A 15954-nucleotide genomic window follows, 5' to 3' on the forward strand; every position below is an offset into this window, starting at 1 on the left:
AGCATGAAGACAAAATTCTGGTACAAGTTGAGAAGCTACAAGAAAGGCAAATATCTCAAAAAGCTTTTACAGACCTGGGGTGAGAATTGACCCGATGCGGTAAGGATTAGCCTAAGATATTTCTTGACACATCCTACATAGGTGTTAACTATACTGAGAAAAGTATTTGCTGTGTGAACATGCTGCAGTTTTGCTGTGATTATGGATATCAACCGGAAGGGTGCAAAGTGTGTTATTTATGAATGCACAACAACATCATCTACCAGCCTGATACTGTGTCACTCTCATTATGCTTTTGAGATGTTGTCACAGAGACGGCCGAAGTAGGCGGCGTCAGAACCAGGAAAGGTAATGAAATACACAAAACACAGGACGGATGAAATGAAGTGATGAAGACGCCTGTTGGCGCCGGTTTAATACAAAATAAAAGGTTTACACAAACACGAAAAACACAGGACACGGCACTCTACGCCAAAATAAATAGACAAACGAAAACAGACTAAACTTAACAAAACGGTGCACGGACAGACACTGACAAACACGGTGAGCGGATACTTTCTCCTCTTATAATATAATATAATAATAATATTATTATTATTATTATTATTATTATTATTATTATTATTATTATTATTACTACTACTACTAATTTCTTCCGTCTCCAATCCCGTTCTCCGCTCACCGAACACCCAACCCCAGTATGTGACAACGTGCATCTATATATACTATTGTGCTGGGATTCAATTACCAGTTAATTATTCACTTGAATCCCAGCACGTGAATTAATAAAGTGCAATTCCCCGTGCTCACATATTACTACATTTTACTTGCACGTGAAGTGCTGTGCAATCCTCGTGCCTAAATACACATATACATTTTAAACACTCGTGTTACACAGACCCGTTTATATCCCGTGTACCAATGTCTATACACCAACATTTAAACACACCACACGCAACACATAACAGATAATATACACAGGGGCGGGCACTTTGTTACAGATGTTCATATATTTTATTTGGTTTGCAGAACGTACACTTTCCTTTAATTTACACCAGTTGAAAAATCAATGAACTACAGCTGTAGTAATTCAGCAACCAAGAAAACTGAATCAAGTGTTCACATGTATTTACATTATATATATATATATATATATATATATATATATATATATATATATATATATATATATATATATATATATATATATATATATATATAACTGATTTCCATTACATGAGAGTAGATGTTGAACTTCATGCTGATTTGAATTCAGCTCTCTTCAAGATAAGCACCAACTAAGATGTAGCTTTGCATTAAACTAATGTGATCCATCTGCATCTACATTCATTTTTGTTGTTTTCCATCTGATGATGTAGATATCCATCTCTCTGGTGTTGATTGCTGAAGTGTAATGCTGGCTCCAGGGATCAGCTCATTTTGCCTCCCCAGCACATCAGCATCACAACTGTCTGGATTGAGCTAAGTAGGGTACATCTCTGGGGTCTTCAAATGGGCACCTTCCATCCTCTGTGTTCTGTTGACTAGCCACAACACCTCAAGAGGGCTCAACAGTGATTCTGGCGTCCCAGCATCACCCCTCTCCATCCCCCACTCTGCTCAGCCCAGCTTACTTACCTGTACATCAGCGTTGCTTTCTTTTTATTGTGCTTGAGATCCCCATCCAGAATCTTTCTGTCTCAACCACAGCCAGTTGCTGCTCCTTTCTGGTGCTTCAGATAAGTTCTTCATTGTGCGACGCAACTCTTGGCCACTGAACCCGACGTCTCTGAGAAACCGGGTTGTAGAGTATGCCACAAATCTTCGACAACCCACCTCCATTGGGTAAACTCGGACTCTCCATCCTCGCTGTTCCGCTTCAGCAGCTAGTTGAGCATACTTCCTCTCATACGCCTCATCCACAGCATCTTCCCATAGCACTGTTAACTGTTATTACCAGATGAGCAAGGCGTGCTGATCCAGACCACAAGACAATGTCTAGTCGAATGTTAGTGGTGGCAATCTCAGGTGGAAAAATAAGCCTTTGACCAACATCTGCCAGCATCTTCCAGTCTCTAGCAGCTTCCAGTGGAATATTGTATTTTGTTTGTTATGCTTTGATGGAACTGGTGGCAACTTATTGGTCAGGTTACACTTGTCTTCCCATGCTAAGGTCAAACATCGCAGCACCTGGTCATGGCGCCAAGTAAACCATCCTTGGCTAAGACCCACCTTACATCCTGTCAAAATGTGCCTTATTGTTGCAGGTAATGAACATAAAGGACATGAGGGATCCTCACCCACCCAGAGGTTTAGGTTCTGTGGTGATGAGAGAACATCATATGCTGATCTGATGAGGAAACTGATCCTGCTCTGTTCCATTGTCCATAGGTCTTGCCAGCTGATCTTGCATTGTTCCACACTCTCCCATCTCATCCATTCTCCCTTCTTGGCCTGGGAAATGGCCTTTACACACCTGATCCTCTCCTCCTGATTTTGCACCTCATTGACTAACAGCTTCCTCCGTTGAGCCTGGGTTGCCTTATGCCACGTAAGAGGAGCTGAACTGAGAACAAAACCTCCTTTTCCATGCTGAACTTGCCCCATAATTTCTTAGATTCGAAGGGCAGCCTTAGCATCTTCCACAGCTTTCTTTGTTGTCTGTTTTCTTCCAGTTTTCAACACAGGTGCTGCCTCCTTTACTCATTTGTCATGTGAATCTACTAATGTCATTTCCAGTCGGACTTTGGCGCACTTAAACTCCTCGGTTAGAGCAAAGATTGGTAGCTGCAGTATTCCTTTACCATAAAGTCCCACTCTGCTGAGGCAGCATGGATCTGCCAATCATTTCCTGAAGTATGAACTGATTAAAGCTTCCAGCTTCTCAATTGTTGACAAGGAAACCTCGTACACAGTCAGTGGCCACAGCAGTCTTGGCAGTAGACCAAACTGAAAGCACCAGAGTTTCAGTTTGCCTGGTAAAGCGCTGCTGTCTGTTCTCTTCAACCCTTCCACTGCTTGATGTCTAACTTCTCCCATCTTTGTTAAGATTTACTGTAGGTATCACAAATTTACAAATTCCTGCCTGTAATTTTATTTTTCAATAAATTGCAGCCTCTAAAGGCTTGAAGATATAAATACTTGGATTAGTTACAGTACTTTTCTAAAATGTTTTCTCTTGTGTTTCTGTATATTGCATGTTATCTGACTAAGGCCTGGACCAAATTAAAACTTTCATGTACCCGCTAATCGCAAATTACAAACCCAGTATTAATAGCGGGTTCCTTCTGGGGTAGAAGGAATAACCTTTTGACAAACAAAAAATATGCCATTAGTACCAGGTTTGGAATTTGCAATTAGTGGGTGGGTCAAAGTTTTGATTTGGTCCATGCCTAAGACAGATATAAACCTCGGTGAAAAGCTTATTATTATGTATTTAGTTATTTATTTTCATATTTATCAAGAAGACTCCAGAAAACAGGGCTTTGTTTTCATGTGCTAATACTTTAAATGACATAGACTTTCAAATGCCCCTGGGCAAGGCAATACCTTCTCAAAACCCCCAACACACAAATATGCATCCACAAGCAAACATTGGAAAAACCTTTTGAAAATAAAACACACAGAAGATATAGAAATAACAGAATTGTTGCATGTGCTAATACTTTAAATGACATAGACTTTCAAATGTCAAGGGGCTTCCCAATCCCAAGTTACACTTTGAAAAGTCTTCTGTGTGCAACTACAGTGACAGCTTTTTTTCATTGTATTTATTGAACCTTCTTGAGATGCAACAGACAAAAGTCAAAGTCAAATCTGAATCCCATACTTAAGTACAAGTGTAGATTTTACCTTTTAGCCATCCCAAATGGCATGTGTGCTACTAGCTGAAAATTACATAAACTGTTACTTGTTGTACATAATAATGTCACAGCTTCCCCATTTATACTGTATGTTAACAATCTTGCTTATATGGCTGGGAAAATACACAAAATCTTCTGAATTGTGCCTGTACAAAATTGACATTAGTCCTATGGGGGTTATTTTTTTCCATGCCAGGCTAAACCAGTCATATGCAAAGGCATAACAAATATCTTAGAAAAAAAGAACTCCTGCCGGGGTTCCAAGGTTAAACAGCATATGCCTGTGCCCCTTATCTATGTTTTGCAGCTAGTGCAAACCCTAATCCTTGAGACACAAATAGACATATATTGCTTCAACTTTATCAGACATAGCAGAATGTTTACTTTTGCACCATTTTCTAACCATTCAACCTTAGTATATATATATATATATATATATATATATATATATATATATATATATATATATATATATATAATTTTGTTGTTACTTTGTTTAATTAATCGAATTACAAACCATTCTGCACTTACTTCATACCACTGTACCTGTAGTAAAGATCCAAGGGTTCTGTCAAAATTTCAATGGTTTAATCTCTTTGACAGTAACCAATTTTAAACATAGAAATAAGAGAAATGCTAATGTTGGGAATAATTTACTTTCCAACAACAGGTGGTGCTGTGAGCTTCTTCTTTTGTCAGTAACAATGTGCCTTTTGCGATGTATAAAAAGTATTGTAGTAAAAGTAGTTGTTAATGAGCAATACAGACGTCAGACACATTAAGCTAATTGTGCTTAAAGTAGCTCAATATAGTTAGTGCTACAAAAACTAAACACCATTGTGACAGGGTCTTGCTCGTGTCACATGTGTGGGTAGCTGATGATTACGCATACAGAGAGACAACTGGGGGTGGAGTTGAAAACACCGGCACAGGCGCACAGGATTTATTAATAAACAAACAGAAAAAAAGTAAAGGTGGTCCTGTGACGTTACCAGTGATGGTAACGCACAGAGAACTAATACAGCAAGCTGTACAAAAATGTAAAACAAACAAAAAACTACAAATAAAAAGGTGCCGTAAAAATGACTAGCGCCACTCCCTTAAACAAGAGGTCCCACTGGAATCCACTTCTCTCTATACTGCAGGCTGTTGTTGCCTGAAACTAAGCTCCGTTCCTACCCCGCCCCGGTATACACACGACCGCCAGCGGCTGCAGTTTCTTCTTGCGTGAATGCTGAAACCTTGACCCTGGTTAACCCATACAGCTGTCTCCAGTTCTCTCCAGCCGGATTCCAGACCTCCGTAGCGCCGAGTCTCGTGGCCTTGCAACAGCCCCCATCAATCTCCCGCTGATGTTTTTAAGCTGACGGATACTAGGTCAAAACCCGCCCACCTGCTGATTCACGACCAGCACAGCCAATCACTTGCTGTTCTTCCCCTCAACCACGCCTAGCAGGCAGAGGGTCTCAATGGAGCGCCCATCCATAAACAATAATTCAATTACACAAATAAACTCAAAAAAGACACAATAAACCCATTCCCACATACAAATTACACCAACACTAATTACCCATTGTGCAGGGCAAATGCCCTGCCACAAACATCCTACCATTTAATATATATATATATATATATATATATATATATATATATATATATATATATATATATATATATATATATATAATGGAAAGAAGTGAAGGAAAGAAGTTGAAAAACTGGATAGGCAATTACCCTTTGGCTCCCTGGTCTTTGGCATCTATGGGTTACAAATATAACAGATGATTTAATGTTGGTTTCGCTTCTGCTTATTTGGTGAGAACCAGTGGCTGTGTGTATGTAATTTCAGGGAGAAGAATCCACAGAGAAAGGTTTATTAAATGGGCTGGAGCAGAGGTTGGTGTGTTAACTGCTTGCATGAAAGATTTTGGATTGACAGAACTGGAGGCTAGTTTTGTCTTTATTTATCTATCTATAACTAAAACACTTCATCATAAAAGTGAGGAAAACTAAAGAAAGTATTGGTGAAATGTTTATACAGATATGTGTATATATCCACAAAGCATGGGTAGCTCAGTGTCAATGTGAGCTTCCCCATATAGCTATTCAAACACACCTCAACCAGGATCACCCACCACTTAATCCTTGTTTGACAGGTTGAGCAGACAATCTCCATTATTATAAAATAATACCCTACTGTTGTATTTGACCTTGAGAATATTCCATGTTAAACAGTAAGCACTGTCTTCTTATACAGTATGCAATACACATTATATTGAACAGACAGATTACTTTACATCATTTCTTCTTAATAGAGCCTATGGGATCACTGCTTCCTAAAATGTACATCCACAGCCACATACCGAACAGTACTTCCAGTAGAAAATGTGAAACAATTATGATAAAATAAGTAATGCATTGTAAATAATATTCTTTTTGTCTACCAAGAATGTATGGAAAAGTATTCTAAAATGATGATAATTACAAATAGTGATATTTTATACATAGTGGTAACTGATAAGGATTTTAAAACTATACATATAAACTGTTCAGTTGCTCTGGTATTTCACTTTCTTTTTTGCTTTCATGTTACCATAATATCTGAAAACAATAAATGAACCATAGAAACAGATGTTCAGATATGCATGCAAGGCTGGATGGACCACTGGATTTGTTAACTTATGTATACTGTAATTGCACTGGGACACAAATAACTATTTTGGCTTGTTTTAATAATAGCATAATGAATACTTTATTGGAATTGTTGCCATTGATTTACTGTTAATAATGAATAATACAAAATCTTCAGTTACATGGTGTTCGAGTGGTAAACTTAGACCAAAACTTAAATAGATGTGTTATAGATAAAACACCCCCTGAGCCACATAATAAATAGAGATATCTGAAGATATGGCTAGATAAGGACTTAATGTGATGATTATTAAAGCTTGAGCAAAATACACTATTATAAAACTGAGTTTCTTCATATACTGAATATGACACTATATATAATGAATATGATTATATAACATCATAAAAATGGCCATCATCAGTGAATGAAACATCATTTAATTTGTAACCAATTTATATAATACTGCATTAGAGCCCAGATAATATATATATATATATATATATATATATATATATATATATATATATCTATATTATATATATATTACACACACAAACACATACATATATATGTACTGTAACACAGCAGGGATGGGGTTAAAATCCTCCCTGCATAAAAAAATGTGTGAGGGACGTATTTTTTACACACAAATAACAACATAAACACAACTGGATTGCATTACATTCATTATTATATTAACACCTCATAACAATCTATTAATTAATAGGGCCTGACGTGGACCGAAGTAACGACAGGCTATAATCTCGGTGGGTGTAGTGTATTTAAAGAAAGCAGCCAGTCTATTCAGGCCTGTCTTGTGTATATATTTTTTTTTTCCATTTCGTTTAAAACTATATAAAACTATGCAGTATCCTCTATACAATACTCTTTGGAGCAGTTAAACATACTCCAGCCTTGACATTTTTATACAGTTTCAGTATAATTTCACTGTGTTTGTCAGAAGGGTGTTTTCCCTTTCCTTTCTCTTATGTGCTATTTCATAATCATTTATGTGCAAAGAAATGTAAACAAGGTGGATTAACTATACATTTCTCATCCCAAATCTAAACTTTTACAGGGCATAAAAAGCATTTAGATTTAGTCCAGGAATATATGAACATCCCTGAGCTAAAACTAACCAACTTTTCACGTGACCAAACGCGTCATTGAACAGAAATGGAAGGGTGGAAACGAAACTTCTTGTTTAAAATTTAAATAGCTCAATAACATATGTGCTATTAACATGTTAAATAGTAATGCATCGCCTTTATTTTGATGCTATGCATGTCCCCATCTGACACAAGAAAAGGAAACTAGAATATGGTACATGAGTATGATCGAGTGGCCACCTTTCTGCTGCTGATGTTTAACGATTATATTTGTGTGAAATTGATGTTTATTTATTTATTTATTTCAGAATGCATAACAAGTAAACGTGAATCTTATGTGTACATGTAGCACTTAATATACTTCATAAAAGGTGTAGTTGAGTTCAATTTTAGGGACAAGTACATTGTGAGTCAGTGTAAAGTAATATTTAAAGTGAGTGTTCAAGGCTGTAGCCAGCTAAGGTAAAAAAAAAAAAAAAAAAAAAAAAATCATACTTATCTAAGCTCTTTTGCACATTGCATTGCCGCAAAATAAATGGATTCTGAGTTCCCAAGTCCTGCTGCTATCTATACTGTGTTTTTTAACATCTTGCTCATGTAGAGTGATTGATGTGTGTAGTTAAGATTTCTTTCTACTCCAGCGAACAACTTAACATGCAGAATAAAGGCGGCGGAATGAAATGAATTGCTCTGCATTTTAAGTAGCGCTCTTATAATGCAAACACATAATTAATCATCACAATCATAGTTAATTTTATTTGTCGAGTTTAGCGAGGGTGAAGTCTTTGTTTTATGAAACAGTTAATGTAGATACAACCTCCAAGCAGCGACGGTAAAGCGATCATCGCTGTCGTTTTAATAATGTACAGATATCAAAATAGTTGAGCTTGTTGAGATAGTTTAATGATGCTAATTACAACCTTAAAGGCAAGCGGGCCGCTCAGAAAGAAACCCAGCCAAAAACCTTAAATATACATTCTGGTGTATTTAGAAGAATTTGAGGTTTCCATTTGAAGAAAGTGGGATACTTCTGGCTTGTTATTCAGACAGTGCGTGATTGACTAGTAGTTGTGTTGGGGGTTTTGTCGAGTTCAGGGCTGTGCGGTTTGCAAGGATTCTCACAGCGGATCATATTAATAGAAGTAAAATGTATATTCATGATTACAAAACGATGAGCGTGAACAGCAAATCAGCTTCCAGATCTAGCGGGCTTCTATTTTGCATAGATGCCCGCTGGAACATTGAAGTGTTTAACTGTGAATTACATTTTAAAATCAATCTGTTCATAAATACCGTCTTTTTCTATTAATATTCTAATCTACAACTAATTTCGTAACATAAAAAGCTACTTAAACATACTTTCTGATGCTGGTATAGAGACAAGGGAAATCATGTCTGTGACAGGAAACCGTAATGAAGGTTCAATTCCCAGCTACTGAACAGCAAATCAATGTCTCGGGACGCTTAACTCCAGTCACGGTCATCTACCACACGGTAGCGCACGCATCGACTGGCTCTATTGCTTAAGCATAAGTCAGAACACAGCCAAACAGCCAATCAAATTGACTGGTCAGCCAAAAAGCTCGATCTGCAACCATCTGAACCACACTGGTTTTGATGATGTGCTGACAACTCAGGAAGATAGAAAGTGGCCTGACAAATATCCTACAGTCCAATTTTTTAAAATGCTGTAATGCTTTTTTGGCTTTTTATTATAAAGGTTTCATATTATATAATTCCAGTTAAGGCAACATAAGTAAATCCTTAGTAGCTTACAGTAAGTAACACTGGATTTTGGTCACCATTACTGTGCTTTTTATTTAAGAATTTATACACCTGAGTCAATGACCTGTGCAAGGATCAACAGAAACATTTAGCGGCGTAAATAGTTCATCTTTGTACAATTATGCTCTTAATTAGTATTATAGATTGACCATATTCCAGTTAGACCTATCCTTGTATAGTTTCAGAGTACTTATAGAAAATGTTGCTTTAATACACAAAGCATAACACAGGTATCTGTATTATATAAAGATCACAATGTTCTTGAGCACATTTTAATAGTTATCTCCAGTAAAATTCCTACAATCATCAAGTATCCCGGGCATGTCTAGGACTTCTGTGGCGTTCCCCTCTTGTCTTGGTTTGCCTCTCCTGTATTTGGGAGTATTTCCATTTGGCTGGTAGTGTTTTCAGCTTTTTCCGTTTCTTGTCTGTGCACCAGACTCTCACGCAGTATTCCTCCACCCTTTGGAAGTTGCTGTATCCTATCAACTGAAGGAACTCCTTGTACCAAAGCCGATTGGACCCATGAGACAACCCCTGCGGTGCAGGGCAAGGTTCTTTATGGTGTAGCTCTTCCTCGTCATCTTTATTAAACATGTCCTCAATTCTCTCCTCTTCCAGGACCTCTAGGGTGATCTTAGTAACTGTGTGGATGAAGCCATGCTCCACTGTCTGACAAATATAAGTCCCACCATCCATCCGATGCAGTTTCAGGAATAAAAGGCCATGGTCTGTTTTTACAATTCTTTCATCTGTTTTCACCTAAGTTCACAAAAGAAAAGCACAGGGTCAGAGGTTGGGGGGGTCACACAAACCTAGCACAAAACAATGACTTTTATAAGTACTTTTTAAAGGTTTACGTTTTTATTATGTACATCATTAACTATTGTACCACATATAATTTGACCAAAGGAGAGCTTTAGTGTGGATTACACAGATGAGAAGAATATGTATTAACACATACCCTACTCAACATTATAAGTTGTGTAATCTTAAAATATTAAATACCAGCAGGAAAAAAAAAAAAAGTTTTAGGAACAGGCACAGACAGAGTTTAAAAACATTCTGCAAAGTGTTGAATCTATACAAAGTTTGTCTTACTTCATCCTTCCAGTTGTCATAATTCCTTTGTATTAACCAGAGAACATTTGCCTGTGGAGACCTTGGCGTGCACTCAAGTAGTGTACTGTTGTGTTCGATACCATAAACCAGCTTCTCCTCAGCCATTTCTGAAACCCCCCCTAGAAACAATGGTATTTCATTAACAAAATATTATATTTGTTATGTTTTTATTTCTTTTTAAATCAAATCATCTACAAGCAATTTAAATCATATTTTATTTTAAGAGGGACTATTTTTTTGTTTAAGTTGTTAATATCTTTATTTTTTAATATCTTTATTTTTATATAGTGCCTTTCATAGTGGACCAGCAACCACAGGATGGAGCACAATAAACTACAGCAGTTTTGTTGTTGTACATACCGTGTGTATGCTGTCCACGACACTGTTGCACCGCGTTACCATGACGGACATCTTGTCTACGGAAGCGTCTGCATAAAGAAAAATATGCAACACAAATTAGAAATATAAAGTGAATACAAAAATATTTCAATAACTCAACAACACCCACAGTACAGAAATGTTCATCAATTATCAACAAAATAAGAATACATCAATTTAAAAAAAAAAAAAAAATTAAATAAAGATGTAAAGCTGGTACATTCGTATCTCAAAGAAACTAAACGGATAACATATAACGTCTGTACCGCACTGAAAGACCTGGTCTTCTTTAATATTATAATCACAAGGGTATCCATGTGTTATAAAAAATAATAGATGGGCCTCTTCAGTGAGTTACAGGAAGACAATTCCATCTCGGGTTTCTGTGACAGTTTATAAATTACTCGACCTTCGGTCTCGTAATTTATGATGTCACAGAAACCCTGGATGAAATTATTGTCCTGTTTTTTACAGACAATACATGCAGTTCAGCAATCAGGACACCCTGCCGTCTGACATTTGCTGACTTTTGTAACTGTGTAAGAAAATCCTGCAGTAATTACACTGTAACCATAGAGATGTAAAATTGTCTCTAATGTGTTTTCTAAGGTGAACATCCAGCTCTTGGTCTATCATTAATGTGCTTCACAAATCAGTGTGACATTGGTCACTAGGAATGAAGGAACACCCATTAGCTTCTCCAAATGGTTTTCTATTTTTTTTCTAAAATTGTTTTATGCACAAGTCAAAAACAATTATCATAATTTTTTTCTGGTATTTTGAATAATATGCGGTACATAAAGTTTAATTGTGTTTGTATGAAAACAGATCGTCATTTTGTCTATTCTGTGTTCTAGAAATAATGTAATGTTTTCAAAGAAATTGATTAAATATTGTTAATGGAATGTAGTTCCTGTTTAGTATTAGCAAGACAAACTGTGGCCCCAGGACCTTCACAAAGTTGTTCAAGAGATGTCTTGGTAACAAGGATTTCTCAACATACAGACACAATTAATACAAGTCAAAATAAAGTTGTATCTTTTACAGTTCTTAAAGAAAGTTGTTAAATGTGTGCCATAATGGTAATTATGACATTTTTGCGTTTTGTGAGCACACAATAATTCAAACAAAACGGAATGGCCTAATGAAGATGCTGGTTGAGAATGCATAGGCTATGTGTGCAATACTGGATTTCTATTTGCTCAGTGAAAATGCTTTGATAATTCAGAAGATACTTTCATAAGCACCCACAAGTCATAAGCTATAAACATGATTAAAGCATCAAGCAAACTTTTTAGAACAGTGAGGGAAACTTATCTTCTTTTTAGGCACTGCTCGTCAATAAACAGACTTATTGGTCAGTTAAGAAACAATAAGTCACTGAATCCAGGACACAGAACCCTGGATTCAGTGTATAACCTGCTATTCTTTACAGGAAAGGGTTGTACTTATGTTTGTATTTTTATTAGCAGAATAATACATGCATTGTGGAAGAATTGTAAATGAAAAGTGAACTCTCAAGGAACAGTATACTGCACCTCCAGGTGCAAAATTAATTTTAATTTAAAATAAATAGTTTACTGAACCAATTCTATTAAAACATAAAGCTTACAACATGTGTGTTACCTTTTAGTGAGTATTCCAGCTGGGTAATATCTGGAGCATGTCACCCCATCCCAGGCACAGTATGGATCCCTAGCCAGGCAGCAGTCAGCACATGCTGTTCCATACACATCACACTGATGGAGCTTTACCTGAGCTATTCCAGATTCAGAACCGATGTACAGTTGTTGCTGTAAGGGAATTGAATGTTAAAATCCATTGAACATTTGTTCCCAGAACATATTTAAAAAGAACTATGTTTATTAAACTTGAACATGACTCCAATATTTGGGTAACAAAACATGCCACACTAATCAGTATATATATAAAAAAAAAAAAAAATATTGAGGAGTATGGCCAAACCATTTTAAGTAACATTCATTGTATTATAGAGCTGTCCCTTTCAAACATATATAACATAAAAAAGCACTGTCAATAGCTGAATTTTAAAGAATGGTTGTTAACTTTTATATTTGATCTCTTTTACAGTACATATTATACAGTGAACCTACTCTTTTAACAGAAATTTCCATTGCCACTATCGGGGCAGGAACCTAAACAAAAAAAAGAAAAGAAAAAGAAAAAAGAAATTTAAAATGATTACTCTTGTTATTAATATTACTACAATATGAACTAGGGGTTCTATTCGATTCAGACCCCTCACTTACTCAAGCATATGGTATCACTGCAGTTTTGTAGTGCAGGTCACTTCCCTTAAGCTGTTTTAAATACTGGCCTCAAATTATGATACCAGTAAACATAAAAGACTGCAAACAGACGTTGAATTGTGCCTTCATATATGGAACGTATTGGTATATCCATAACCTAAATGTTAAGGAATAAGTCCCAATGAAAAACAGCAGTTTAGCACCGTGGAGCTGTAATATACTTCATGTCACATATTCTCTATCACGGTTGTGATAGTCACTGCTAATACAAAATCTGCAAAATCTACACAATGTCTCTGATAAATGACTCACAAATACAAGATGAGTCACGCTGGAGAATTTACAAGGTATGACCATATCAAAAATTACGTGGTTACCTTGAAAATGTGTAGTTCTTCCAGAATTACTTCTTCCATAGTTTCAGTTTCCTTGTTGTATATTGTGATCACTTTTTGTACAATGCCATTGTCTGAAAAATAAATAAAAAGAAAAATGATCCAATACAAAATAAATGAAATGGGATTCAAAATCAAGCTATGATTCAGAACTAGTTATCATTGTAAGTGCAACTAGGTTCACCGTAATAACTAATATAAGGAGGTGCCTTTTGAAGTGCTAGGGCTGAAATTGTTTCTGACAAATAATATAGATTCCCTGGTCATTTACACTACCAGCATTTAACAATTGTCACAAGTACTAAAATCCATTTCAGACAGTATGTATGCTTCAGGAAACCTCTAAAATGCTTGGATTCAGGGTCGGCCTTAAAACAAGGCAAGCAAGGTGGATGCCTAGGGCCCCCACCCTTTAGGGGGCCCCGTGCTCAACCAGGCTGCCGTGAGAATTAATGTGCCATGAGATTTAAAGTATTTGTTACGTACACCAAAATGCTCAGGAGTGCAAATTTGGTGCTATGGTGCTAGACTCTACCACTATAGCACCAGCAACATTAAATTCTGGTGCCAGTAAACGTGTTTATTTATTTATTTTAAATATTTGTTCTATTCCTTAGTAACCATAGATGATGATAGTTTCTCATTGGGTCTGGTCTACTCACATGACCCGCCCACAGAAGAAAAATCTAAATCAAATCCATATTTGGTGTGACCACCCTTTGCCTTCAAAACACCATCAATTCTTCTAGGTACACTTGCACAAAGTCAGGGATTTTGTAGGCATATAGTCAGGTGTATGATTAAACAATTATACCAAACATGTGCTAATGATCATCAATTCAATATGTAGGTTGAAACACAATCATTAACTGAAACAGAAACAGCTGTGTAGGAGGAATAAAACTGGGTGAGGAACAGCCACACTCAGCTAACAAGGTGAGGTTGCTGAAGACACTTTACTGTCAAAAGTCATACACCATGGCAAGACTGAGCACAGCAACAAGACACAAGGTAGTTATACTGCATCAGCAAGGTCTCTCCCAGGCAGAAATTTCAAGGCAGACAGGGATTTCCAGATGTGTTGTCCAAGCTCTTTTGAGAAGCACAAAGAAACAGACAACGTTGAGGACCATAGACGCAGTGGTCGGCCAAGGAAACTTACTGCAGCAGATGAAGACACATCATGCTTAAACTTCCCTTCGCAATCAAAAGATGTCCAGCAATGCCATCAGCTCAGAATTTGCAGAAAACAGTGGGACCCTGGTACACCCATCTACTGTCCGGAGAAGTCTGGTCAGAAGTGGCCTTCATGGAAGACTTGCGGTCAAAAAGCCATACCTCCAACGTGGAAACAAGGCCAAGCGACTCAACTCAACTAGCAGCAGAAGGCAATTTGTTCGCCGAAGGGCTGGACAGCTGTACACGAATGAGTGTCTGCAGGCAACCGTGAAGCATGGTGGAGGTTCCTTGCAAGTTTGGGGCTGCATTTTTGCAAATGGAGTTGGGGATTTGGTCAGAATTAATGGTCTCCTCAATGCTGAGAAGTACAGGCAGATACTTATCCATCATGCAACACCATCAGGGAGGCATCTGATTAGCTCCAAATTTATTCTGCAGCATGACAACGACCCCAAACATACAGTCATTAAGAACTATCTTCAGAGTAAAGAAGAACAAGGAGTCCTGGAAGTGATGGTATGGCCCCCACAGAGCCCTGATCTCAACATCATCAAGTCTGTCTAGGATTACATGAAGAGAGAAAAGCAACTGAAGCTGCCTAAATCCACAGAAGAACTGTGGTTAGTTCTCCAAGATATTTGGGCCAACCTACCTGCTGAGTTCCTTCAAAAACTGTGTGCAAGTGTACCTAGAAGAATTGATGCTGTTTTGAAGGCAAACGGTGGTCACACCAAATATTGATTTGATGTAGATTTTTCTTCTGTTCACTCACTTTGCATTTTGTTAATTGATAAATATAAACTATTAACATGTCTATTTTTGAAAGCATTCTTACTTTACAGCATTTTTTCACACCTGCCTAAAACTTTTGCACAGTACTGTATATATATATATATATATATATACACACACACACACACACACACACACACACACACACACACACACACACAGCATGATTGTTTCTAATACCGTTCATCATTCATAATAGATTATTTTCTTTACCCAGTAAAATGGAATAATAATAATAATAATATAATTCAGGCTGCTATGTGTTTTGCCATGGATGAGAGATGTGGCAGAAGTTTCTTTTTACAAAATATTACAAATCTTGGTATGATTACATAGGGGGTACATTTTGTTAAAAATATTTACTGTAACACAAAACACAAAAAACTAATTGAAGGGGGGGTGACAAAGTGGCATTGCACATAAAGTGTC

The 15954-nt window shown here is 36.9% G+C and overlaps 1 protein-coding gene across 1 annotated transcript in view; it reads right to left on the reverse strand.

Annotated features, from left to right (window-relative positions):
- Positions 1 to 7308: 7308 nt before the first annotated feature.
- Positions 7309 to 15954, reverse strand: part of LOC121319911 (semaphorin-3E-like) — a 40232-nt gene continuing 31586 nt past the window's right edge. The window contains exons 12-17 of the mRNA XM_041257868.1: positions 13537 to 13628; positions 13004 to 13045; positions 12516 to 12682; positions 10872 to 10939; positions 10491 to 10630; positions 7309 to 10151 (exon numbers count right to left, since the gene is read on the reverse strand). Coding sequence (XP_041113802.1) covers positions 9696 to 10151; positions 10491 to 10630; positions 10872 to 10939; positions 12516 to 12682; positions 13004 to 13045; positions 13537 to 13628 — 965 coding nt within the window. The 3' untranslated portion in view covers positions 7309 to 9695. The remainder of the gene's footprint in view (positions 10152 to 10490; positions 10631 to 10871; positions 10940 to 12515; positions 12683 to 13003; positions 13046 to 13536; positions 13629 to 15954) is intronic.

Source organism: Polyodon spathula, chromosome 8 (assembly GCF_017654505.1).
Source record: "Polyodon spathula isolate WHYD16114869_AA chromosome 8, ASM1765450v1, whole genome shotgun sequence".
Taxonomy (NCBI): Eukaryota; Metazoa; Chordata; class Actinopteri; order Acipenseriformes; family Polyodontidae; genus Polyodon; species Polyodon spathula.